A 12,725-nucleotide genomic window follows, 5' to 3' on the forward strand; every position below is an offset into this window, starting at 1 on the left:
ATGATCTAAAGGAGATATTTTTCTCTTTTTCCCTAAAAATGTGACAAAAATAATAGTGATATACACAAATAACTTAATAGATAGAGATGGTAATTTACTTAGGCAAAGCAAATCACTAGAATAAAATAGCATGTTAAATATTTATGTACATACTTAAGCTCCAGGAACTTAATAAGTGTCTGAATTTGCAATAAACTTACAGGCAAATGCAGTGAAGTATTACCACAAGTTCCTACTTGTGAAAAAATAAGTTTCATGTGTCCTTTAAACAGGCATTTTTAATTGAACAATGAACCTTACTTCAAGACACGAGTTTTTCATTTATATTTATAATAATGTAAATTAAAACATCACGGGATGGAGTAACATCTTCTGGATAAGATTCCAGAAAAACATGCAATTCTCATTTAAGATATAAAAAGATTTCAAAGCTTTTATATAGTATATGAAGTTTTTTTTTGGTTTTTTTTTTTTCCATTAATAGATATGAAAGTGATCTGTTGTATCAAACATTATCTTGTAGAGCTGGGAATTGAAAATACAAGCCAAAACATGCCCTTCATTTATTTTATCATGCACTTTGGGAGGTACAAAATCCCTGAAAGGAAGACTTCAAGAAACATGAGAAATGCAGAGCTAAACACGCAACTGAATCGTGAGCACAGGTCAACTGCTTTCAGCATATTCCAAGCAAAAGGTCTACTTCAGCTGAAACTAATAGAGTACTCAAGGACCAAAATGTATTACGGTAAAAGAATAATAGAGTGTGGTTGAATATATCTGAAAATGGTTAGCTAGAAAAGAAAAAAAAAACATTTGTAGAGTAACACTTAAGCATTACAGAAAAGAAATTCTAGTGCATTCAGAAAAAATTGGCACTGGAAGGAAAATTATAATCGTCCTATTTACAGCAGAACATTTCTCTACCTCTTCTGCTGAAGTTCTACATTTTTTTCAAGATAATACAGATCATTTAGGACAGTGATGCTTCAGGCTCAACACTAATGTAAATAGATTTTGTCGTAAGAGTCTGGATCTCCAGAAGGTCATCCAGAAACTGGAATGTGTTGAGTAAACAGAGCATCACTTATAGCTGAGAAGTGTTTTCAGTTTTAAATCTAATGTACAAGTAATATAAGGAGAAACTTAGGCAACTAAAGATCTTTCTGTAACATTTTCATTTTAAGGTGCTAACAAACGCAAACAAGCAGATTTACAATTAACATGTTAGGGATTTTTATTTTACTTACATATCTTTGTGATCCATCATATTCACATCTCTCAATTTTTCCCAAGCTGCCATCTGAAAAGTAAAGTTTCTCTGCCCTATGATCAATGGTAAGTCCATTTGGTGTCAGAATATCTGTACTAATGATAACCTGTGCATTTTTGCCTGAGAGGGTAGATCTCATGATGCTTGGGAGTTGCTCATTCCAGTTAGTCCAAAACATTAGGCTGTATTAAAATCAAAATAACAAACAAAACCATAAGATACATTTTATAATTTAATTCTCTATGAAATGAGCAAAAGAAAAAAACATATGCCTTCAGAGACAACTACAAATGGCATCTATAAGAAATTGTGACAATCAATGGTGAATAAGAAAATGCAATAGCTAACATCCTATAAATTATAGCAGTTTCCTAGTTCATTAACTTGGATACGAGTACAGATTTTTTTCCTCTTTACAGGTCTGTTCAATTCTGATCATGTCTTTATACTAATATACAATTACAATATAAACTTAATTCTGCTAATGTGTATATTAGCAATTTATAACAATGAAATTAATCTGCAGCTTTTCCTATATTAGAACTGGTATGTATAAGGTTCATAAATAAGTAGTGACAGGACAAGGGGTAATGGCCTTAAGCTGAAGGAGGGGAGATTTAGATTAAAGGAAGAAATTCTTCCCTGTGAGGGTGCTGAGGCCCTGGCACAGGTTGCCCAGAGAAGCTGTGGCTGCCCCTGGCTCCCTGGCAGTGTTCAAGGCCAGGTTGGATGGGGCTTTGGGCAACCTGGGCTAGTGGAGGGTGTCCCTGCTCATGGCAGGGGGTGGGACTGGATGGGCTTTGAGGTCCCTTCCAACCCAAACCATTCTGTGATTCTATTATAATGAAGAATCAAGTGACCTTAATATTATCTATAGGAGGCACAATTGGCCCCTTGCTACTGTTAAACAATGGTGGATAAAATGTTACGGGATGAGCTGTCATTGCAATCTCCATCAGTATTTAGTTGTTTTTTTAATGATACACAGATAAATCGTATTTTACAATACAGCATAAACTCTTAATTTGCATAAATCATATGTGAAGTCACACATGGAAATAACCTCCTTGACTACTCATGCAACAGCGTACATTCAGCTATCACAAACTAAAACCAGAACATAATAAGGCAGAGATGTAGCCTAGTCTCCCTAAAGGGGAGACAGTTACAAGAAGCAGAAAAAGCAGGTTGCTTTACTTCCATAATTAACAGAAAAGATTAAAGTTACTCAAATTTGTAAGACATTTATTAGTAAGAGGCTGAAGCAGAAATATAAACCCTCCTATTACCTTACTAGGAAACATGGTCTTGAGAGTGGCAGGAAGGGAATGGAAGTAGACTTTCCAGGATGTTGTCCCCAAGCACCATAAATGTATATGGCTCGTTATATAAATTTATGCAACACTGATCTTTGTGATAAATACACAGGCCTATTCATTTGCCACACAAGAAATTCAGATTCCTTTTTGTAAATGCTTAAATTAAAACCAAAATTAATTTAAGCAATGAGAGTAACATGTCTGATAAAAGAAATCAGTAAACTGATCGTTCTTGATAACTTGCTTTTAGCTCACTTTTATTTAAAACCAGCTTGAATTTTTTAAGATTCCATGAAAATGTAATGATTATTTGATCTGAAACACAAATATATCCAAAATTTTGTGTCTTAATTCTGCAATTTCTTTGAAAAAATTAATACTAACATTTGTGTCCTAAACCAAGAAATCTACTTAACCTTCATAGGGTTCAGCAATATTAGTTGACTGTGAAATAAAAATGAAAATCTGGTAAGAAAGATATAATACATACTTTTGACATTCGTCTAGAGCTAACACATGTGGATGATCATCTTCAGACATCGTTATTACTGCTTCCCGGTTGAAAGCTCCTCGACGTCTCTGGTCAACAGTGTGTCTCATGATTGAGGACGTGGTTGAACTAGTCCAATAGAGAGTGTCCCAAGCTCTGTGATAAGCAAGTCCCTCCACTGACCCAACATCTGGAAGACATGGTTACAGACAGCAAATAAAACTCCTTCTAACAAGATGTTTGTTTTTCCTCTAAGTTGATCCTGCAGAATCACAGAGTTCAGCTATTCCAGCCTATTGACTCTGTCAATTCTTTTATCATTTCACCTGGTTTTTGGTTTGGTTTGTGGTTTTTTTTGAATCAAAGTCTTATTATTTTTTTATAAATTTAAATTAAAAAAACATAGAGACCAAGATCACTGTTACTATCGTTGTACTACTTTTGTCAGTTCTAACACTCATTAGTGTTTTTCCTACAGTGTCCCCAGATAATACATTAGAAATAATAAGCATTTATTCAAGACAGCAATAATTTAGTCACAACTTCAAACATCATTTAAGCCAAGTCTTGGGCATGTTTTCATTAATTACTTGTATTATTTAGCATTAACTTTCGATGTATTTTCTAACACATTATATTAATAGGGATCAAAGTGTCCTGTTTTTATTAGCTGCACAGACTTTTATTAAACACCTGAAAAATACTGAAAAAAGGCCAACTCTGAAGGTCTTGGCATCAAAACATCATTTTAATAAGCCACAATACCATACACTTTCATTCTTCATAAAAAACGGTGAGCTAGAAACAAAAGCAAATATTAATAAACAGCTAAAGCATATATTTAACGTCCAGAAAAGATAAATTGTATCTGATTCCAATATATAAAAGTGACAGACTGTGAGAAATAGGAGTAATTATTTCCTACCATTATTTTTGAATTACTACAGAAATGTACGTTGATTACTTCACTTATTACTTTGTTAGAAACAAATAATTTTAGACCAGAAGGTTCATGTAGCTTATTAATGAGCTACAGAAGGCAAAAATCTAGAAATGTAATAAAGATTACATTACACTGGTTTTTACAATTTACGTTCGGCTTGCTGGAAGATGTAATTTTTAACATGCAATTCATATACACAGAACAGAAAGTCCCAAAATAAGTTTGACCACACTGAGCAAGTACAGAGGAGGCCACAAAGATGATCAGAGGGCTGGAACACCTCTCCTGTGAAGACAGGCTGGGATTCTTCAGCCTGGGGAAGAGAAGGCTCCAAGGAAGACCTTACAGCATCTTCCAGTATGTAAAGGGGCTACAGGAAAGCTGGAGAGGGACTGGTGACAAGGGCAGGGAGTGATAGGACAAGGGAGAATGAGTTTAAACTAAAAGAGGGTAGATTTAGATGAGATATTAGGAAAAAATTCTTTACTGTGAGGGTGGGGAGGCACTGGAACATGTTGCCCAGAGAAGCTGTGGCTGCCCCTGGCTCCCTGGCAGTGTTCAAGGCCAGGTTGGATGGGGCTTTGGGCAACCTGGGCTAGTGGAGGGTGTCCCTGCCCATGGCAGGGGGGCTGGAACTAGATGGGCTTTGAGGTCCCTTGCAACCCAAACCATTCCCTGATTCTATGAAAGTGCTAACACTAAATCAAAACTATGAGGCAAATAAATCAAAACTGTAAGACAAATAATTATTTATCAGTTTTGTAAATTTCTCTTTCCAAAGCATTTGGAAATCTTCGGACTATTTTCAAGACATATCTGTAGAGAAGTCTCAGTAACTTGTCTTATAGAAGAAAGAACAGGAAAAATAAATAAGATGACACACCTTCAGTGGAAGTGAATATATGTAAAATGGGTTTTCCTACTTATGAAGGAGAATTTATGAGAAAAGTTATATTCAGCTCACAAGTAACTCAAAAAAGTGAGTAACTGTAAAAATGGCATTGAAGGCAACTTGAAAATTACAAAAAAATTTTCTGACCATTGCAAACATAAGCCTTTAGATAAGAATTGTGGTTTTCAAAAAGATGAATGTGTTACAAGTATTCCTTCTTGAATCGCAGTACTTAGTTGTTTTATTAATGTATTTTGAAGTTTAAATATCAAAAACATATTGAGATATAGCAAAGGTTTTTGTTTCAGAAATCACTAACTGAAATCAGAGATAAGCAGTTCTTTCAAACGTCATGACAGAGATGTGCAAACACCTACTGAAGTATTTTAAAACCAGTTAGAACACGCCTGAATGCAGACTTATGGTTTATGCAGTTTCTGGGTATCTCTGTCCATACTATGGAGAAAGTCAGTTCCTTCATTCTTCGGTCTTGCACCCCTGAGCACCCACATCACATGCACGTTACTTTATACCAGGGCAACCTTCTGGAATGAAACAACTAATTCCTTCTGAGATGTTACCCAGGTATTCTTCTGGCAAAAATTTGCTACTTTTTCTGAAAAAAAAAAAAACCCCACTCAAAACAAAACACAAAGGTTTTGTTCCTTTTGCCTACAGAGACCTCCCAGTCACCAAAATCTCTACACCTCAAACACACCTTAACTTTATCACACCATGCTTCAGGACATGCAAAAAAATATCGACATCATAACATCAAAATAATGCTCTTAGGACTGACATATGGCCAGCACACAATTTTAGGCAGCACAAGCCAGAAGAAACCCTGAAAATAACGATAATTTCTCAGAGCCAGAGAAACACAACAGAGGACTCAAAGGAAACCTGGACTGCCCAAATCATCCTAGAGGCACCAGGCCAAGCATTGCATGCAGGAACCGCTCCGCTCCCTGGTCTGGACCTCGGGATGACTCCCAGGGGCTGAAATCTGTACAGTTTAGATACAGGCTCTGATATACTTCTTGGTCACTTCTTGCAAAAATTCCACTAACTGTGAAATTAAAAGAAGACTTAGTAAGTGTGATAAATATTAAAATAAAGAGCCAGGAAAACAATTTTAACAATCTACTAATTTCCATTAAAATTATATGCTGAATCCCAATTTACCATTACTTACAATTCTCTAAACTAAAACCAATGCTCTTAGATATATGGTTTAACTCTAAGGTTTCCCTGTGTGGAGTCAGGAATTAGCCTTGATGACCCTAGTGGGTCCCTTCCAAGTCAAGATATTTTGTGATTCTACTAAAAAAAGAATTACATTTTCTGACCAATTCAGCACTTTATTTGTAATGAACAAACCATCAGAGCATTTATTGCACTATTTTTTTACCTTTCGTGCCTGTGAGCATGTTTCTTCATGAAATGTGAGCATTTCCTCATTTGTATTATGGAAGTTTTTAGTGAAATGAAATCAAGTCTTTGTCTTCTGATTAAAGACATAGCCCTTAGGAGGTGAGGATTTAACTAAGATTTGCTGCAAATTCTGACCTTCATTTGAAAGATGACTATCAGAAAAAAAAAAAAACCCACCAAAAAAACCCCCAAAATAATTTCCCTCATGTAACCTCTTGAATTTCAATCAGCTTTAGCTTTGTTCCTTGTCTGAATCTGTCAAGAAATTTTAAAACTAAATGTTTATACAACATAGCCTAAAACTCTTCTGTAGGAGACAAAAGATAATGATGTTCCTGCCACAGCTAGATGTGATGAACTAAAACACAACTAGAATAGTGAAAGTGCTCTTCAAATACAAGATGTGTAGGTTTACTTGTAATTTCTATATTTAAGAGAAGACTCAGTTTTTCTACAGGAATCAGAAAGTATAGCTTCACCTTCTTAACCTGGACCAACACATCATACTGCAACTCTATATCAAGGTCTGTAAATTGTGACAGAAGATGGTTTAATTCAACATTACTATTTATAAAGTGGTAATTTCTACATTTTTAGAAAACAAGTCATGGAAAGTTATGCCATAGATGGAGACAAGCAAACATTTAGCATACAGATGAAAAAGGCATCTTCCTCTTGTTTTAATAAAATATTTAAAATGTGCAGTTTTGAAAAACCTTGCCATATATACCTATGTTCTGAGTGGAGTAGAACTAAAACAAAGCAATCAAAACCCCATCTTTTTAAAAAGAGAAAAGCAGCAACAACTTTAAAAGAAAATGAAGAAGTTAAGATAAAAACATATCATAATGGGAATTTCAAAGATAAAGACTGTGACTGAAAAGAAAAACAACCCCAAAACCTGAATATAACCTGGCAACAGAATCAGGCTGCCTGAAATCAAGTATCTGATATCCAATTAACGATATGTTTTATCACAAATAAAACTTCAGGAACTGCTTCATGTATATATGCTTTTAAAAAAAGAAGAGATGGCTCCTTATTAGATGATCACATCTTTGAGCAAATTCAATCTGAAACTATCAGAAAAGTTCAAGTGACAAGCCTGTTGATGATAATGGCTTCACGAACACCACAAACAGAAAAATTCAGAGTGCAAAATACGCTTCTTTTTACAGAAAAAAAAAAAAAATTCAGAAGAAATCAATTGCCTTGATGTAAGACAAGAAAAACACACTAATTAAATATAAAACTGTCTGCTGCAAACACATACCAACTGCATTTGCTTAGCTCCACCAAAAGTATAAATTCTGAAAGATTTATACAAAGCACTCTCTTTTATTTGCGAATAAACTTTTAGTTTTATCATTTCCTTACTTATGGAATTCAGTACTCCACCAATACAGAAGAGAATCATTTAATACTTTTAGAAATCTGTAAGTATGGTGGTTTTAAAGTCAATGGCATAAGACCTAGACAGTAGGTGCTAAAGCGATCTAAGATTGAGATAAATCCTTACAATGCAAAATACAACTAACTTTGTTGTTGTTAGCATGCACTATGAGCTGATAAGTACCATCAGTACACTACTCAGGCAAATCTTCAGTATAATAAGTTACCAGTGCTAACAGAATATTTTTTGTAACTTTACATTGTTTATATGTTAAAATAAACTTTTTGTTTTAGAGGTTAGTGAAGAATCCCAAAATTCTTATAAATCCTTTTATCAATGATAAAACAGGTGCCAACTGAGGATAGAAATGGACCTAGAAATGGTCCTCTAGTAACTTTCACGTTTCCTTAAAACAAAAACCTTCCAGCAACTTCATATTGTCAAAGACAGGACATTGGAGAAGATTCCAAAGCAACTGCACTCTAGTGTTATATCATTACCAGTTCGCATTGATATTAATTTATATTTACTTATTTAACACTTCCTTATGTAATATTCTATAGCTTTTTTTTTTTTTTTTTAAAAAAAAAGAAGTTAATTTATCATTAGATATTCAGTTTACTTTAAAAAAAATATATGAGAAATATGTACTCATCCTATCTGGTGCTACAATTGGGGGATTCAGTCCCAAAATCCACTGACAGGATGAAAATTAGCAATTTGTTTACTCTCAGCTTCATATTTTCACAGCATCACATAATATTCTGAATTAGTAAAGCATAAAGAAACTGGAAATGAAAAGAAACACATTTGTTTCACTGACATATTGAATTAAAACACTGATGGCATTAGATGCCTACAGCACTGATTAAATTTATTCTAGCCATGAAGCAACAGTTTATGATTTTCACATGAATAGCATACTTAAATGAAAGGAACATTAATACAATATGATATTAATATACAAATACTCACATTATTCACCTGCCACTGACATTCTGAATTAAATCAGTAATGGGGTGTATAACTGATTAAATATCTACACAAGAGAATGCAACAGCTTATGATTTACAAAGGCAATGGTAGAGTGATCACATCATTACGTTGCCAAATGCTATCTATCACTTTTACTGAACTTAACGAAGATGGATTGCATCCCACAGATGAGATGCAGCCTATAAATATTGTCACGCTGATCTTGGTCTGACTTTCCCAGGGAACAGACAAGCAACAAATCAATAACTGAAGAACTTGGGATTAGAGGGCTCTCATTATTGCAAACACAAAATAATAATACTAAATGACATAAAGTTGAAATTATCCAATAGTTGTTACTACTGACTTTTGGAAATGTATACACTATTTCTAGGTTTACTAGATTTTTATCTCCTATCTTCTGCTTTTAAGAATCTCTAGAAAGTTTACAGTCAAAACTTTTCCAGTTGCATCAGTTCGATTACCTTTCTCCTTTAATTTCATATTCTTACCAACTCCTTTTCTTTAGCAAAGTTGTAAAGCAAGAACAACTGTCAACATTGTAATTTTTTTAATACTGAAAAGCCACCAAAGTAATAAAATTGAACACAAACAGCACTTTAATATCAGAACTTTGGAGAAGGCTTTAACGCTCAGTACTTAACATTAACACCTGCTTGATCTTTATTCATTCTCTGAATTGGCTTTTAGAATTTACCTCTCAGGGTAGAGCCTGTCAATTGTTATACCAGACTGGTCACAGGAGATGACACTGCTTTCTGTCACACTGCTTGTGTCAGATTATGGTGATAGAGACCAGGTGGTCACCATTTGATCTGAGGTGAAAAGAATGCCTCACAAGCAATAATACACCTGAAGAAAAGGGGTTATTGTTCACATATCTAACTGCACAATTAGAACTTTAAATAATTGTTTACCCTTCTACTTTGCTCTTCAAGTAGCCATAAAGTATGAAGCCTTTCTGCTAAACAAAAATTCTAAGGCAATAATAATGTGTAATAAAAAAGCAGGATGAGTTTCATTTATCTCAAAAAATAGAGGACAATTTAATCTCTTAATTGCTTCTGTCAGTCACATGTAAAACAAGGCCATCATATATTCTACCAGAAATCATAAGTACCAAATATGGCATAGACCACTCTGAACTGTAATAGCCAATTATTTCATTATCCTAATAATATGATTTTATTTTAGAATACATGTAAAGTTTGCTAAAATTATACCATAAACCAGCAAACATCTATACCATTTTTCTGTTTCTCCAAAATATAAACCCTTGTTATACGCTATTACACATTAAAGATTATTAAATGCAATAAGATTGTATAAACAAAGGCTTTGGGTTCTTCAAGACAACAACTAGCTTAAGTTCAACACGCTGTAAACATCTCCATGGATGTAACCTTATTATTCCTTCAAACTTATTGGGGTAGCCAGTACTGCAAAGAATGAACATTCGTGGGGAATAATCTAAAGAGAAATAAAATCATTTTAGAATCCAGAAAAAAGCCAATCCTTTGTTTTTGTAGAAAGTACAATACTGAAATATCACATCTTCCGAAACATTTGGTGTCCTCCTAACGACAATTAAAAATTCAGGCTATGTGCAAATAAAAATGAAAATACAAATAATTGGATAACTGCTCAAGAAACACTTCTAACACATTCAGCAAAAAGAAACTATCACATAAGTATCTTTCTGGATTTATAACATTGCTTTAGTTGATGTCAATGAAGATATATAAAATATTGTATATAATTACCGTATCTGTGATGGAACTACAGTGTGAAAGACAGGCAGATGCCCAAGTAGTAGGATATTTATAGTTCATCAGTGAACTTATGAAAATCTATACAAAACACCATGGCAGGGGTGTTGGAACTAGATGATCTTTAAGGTCCCTTCCAACCCAAACCATTCTGTGATTCTACGATTCTTGTGGTCTATAATGTTTCTTCAAAGAATGATTTAGTCCTTTTATCATGAGAGAAAAAACAAATAACAACTTTTAATGAAGAAATCTATATCTACCGCCAACGACTTTTTTTCCCAACAATGGATATAGCCCTGCCATAGTTGTTCCTATGAACAACAAGAGCTTACTGAGAAAGCCACATCAACAGAGATGTAAACCTGCAATATTCTGTCCTCTATTATCCTAGATATAACTTGCTCCTCGATTACGTTTAAGGACTAAGCAGGGAATAATGTAACAAAGGAATAATGATACATCATATACTTAAGGAAATATAGAGAATGCAACAAATTGGAAAAACAGTAGTATAACTATAAACTGTAACCCTCCCAGGATAGTTCAATATATCGTTACTAGTTAACAACTGTTATAATATCGTAACTTCAAAATAGTTAAAGTATCCATGTAAAAGAGGCTTTAAAAGCAGAAAGACTTTTAGAATGGAAAGTTAACATATAGAGATGGAAATGTTTCATTAAGTTTGAAAACTCAACAATTGTCACAGAAGATTTTTTTTTCCTAATTACAAGAACATACATTAACTTTTTATGCATTATATGTAGACTCAAAAAAAATTACTACTCAGTCTTACCACCTTTAAATCAATAAAAATTAGCATTACCATTACTGTGACTACCCTAAGACTAATAAGTCTTTAATAAGTGTGTATAATCACTGATTTTTCTTGTTACTGTTGAAATAAAACCAAACAGTATAGAGATATTAGAAACATTAATGGCTGAATAGCCTAATAACATAATAATATTTGCTGGATCACAATACTCTTCAGAATAAAACAAAGGAGAAATCTCAAGAGATGTTCCTCTGTATAGCCTTTTCCTGACAATTCACCAAATATAGTTTTGCATTTCTCCAACTAAGCCACAGCTGCTGATGTAAAAATTTACCTCAATAAAAAATTTAAGGGCAATGTGGAAAGTTGGAGCAGTCACAAACAGTATTAATTCTGCATGAATAATCTCAAGTTTAATAGGCAGAAGCACCTTTCCTGAATACTGAGGTTGGGAATGCTCAGGACATACTGAACTAAAAGATTGGTGTATGTCAGCTCCTGGCATGAATACATTTCAGAGTTTCAAACCAGGAGCAGCTAAAAAAAGCATGATGTGCAGAAATACATATTTCTTGAATAACAACTGCTTAATATAAAGTTAGTAAACTTTATCCACCTATAACGAGCTTATAAATTTTACCCACTAATCATAAGATGCAGCCACATCCAAACCCAAAATATAGTGACAAATCAGACGCTTTGCTTTTCACTAACAAAGCTGCAGTTGTAATAATAAATTTTAGCTTTTACTACTTCAGTGTCCTAGACTTAACAACAGCCTCTCACTTTCCTTCCCTTAAAAAATGAAAATCACTGGACCTATATTCCAACATATACAATTATAATGAATCCAATGCATTTATGAAATGAAAAGTAACAATATTAAAGTATTTATTTCTAACACATTAAAATATTTCTTTTGTGGAGAAGAAAGCTCCAAAACTAAAGGGATCTCATACAATGTACCAAATTTAATGCTCTGTAAGAGAAATGGGAACATAAATGCCTTTTTGACAGTTAAATTGGACCCATTTAGTTAGTAAGAATAGTAGCACACACTGGAACACCTTTAAAAGATTCAGACTGTAAAAAGCCTTACAATACATCACAGGATCTGACACTTTATGTTAGCAGTGAAAAGATTTTCACCTTCTATAGATGCTAGTGCCAAAAGTTCAAAACAGAAGAAGTGTTTTTTCACTTAACACTTCCTTTTGTGCTGTGAAAGACGTTACACTGGCAAAATACCTCAGTGCCATTGTTTACGCAGTTAGGAAAAAAATAACTCATTGAGACTATCTCATCTTAATACTTTTTCGTCTTTCTCATTTGCTTTCTTTTGCCTTTCGTCCCCCTTTTTTTCCCTCTCTCTCTTTAGTTTCTAACTTCTTCATTGGTCTTCTTTCTAGTGTTCTGCATTGTGTCTACATTGAAC

The 12,725-nt window shown here is 33.8% G+C and overlaps 1 protein-coding gene across 1 annotated transcript in view; it reads right to left on the reverse strand.

Moving 5' to 3' along the window:
- The window catches only part of LRP1B (LDL receptor related protein 1B), a 742,991-nt gene that overhangs the window by 157,028 nt on the left and 573,238 nt on the right, over positions 1-12,725 (reverse strand). The window contains exons 42-43 of the mRNA XM_075757248.1: positions 3,083-3,272; positions 1,251-1,455 (exon numbers count right to left, since the gene is read on the reverse strand). Coding sequence (XP_075613363.1) covers positions 1,251-1,455; positions 3,083-3,272 — 395 coding nt within the window. The remainder of the gene's footprint in view (positions 1-1,250; positions 1,456-3,082; positions 3,273-12,725) is intronic.

This window comes from Balearica regulorum, chromosome 6 (assembly GCF_011004875.1).
Source record: "Balearica regulorum gibbericeps isolate bBalReg1 chromosome 6, bBalReg1.pri, whole genome shotgun sequence".
NCBI classification, from domain to species: domain Eukaryota; kingdom Metazoa; phylum Chordata; class Aves; order Gruiformes; family Gruidae; genus Balearica; species Balearica regulorum.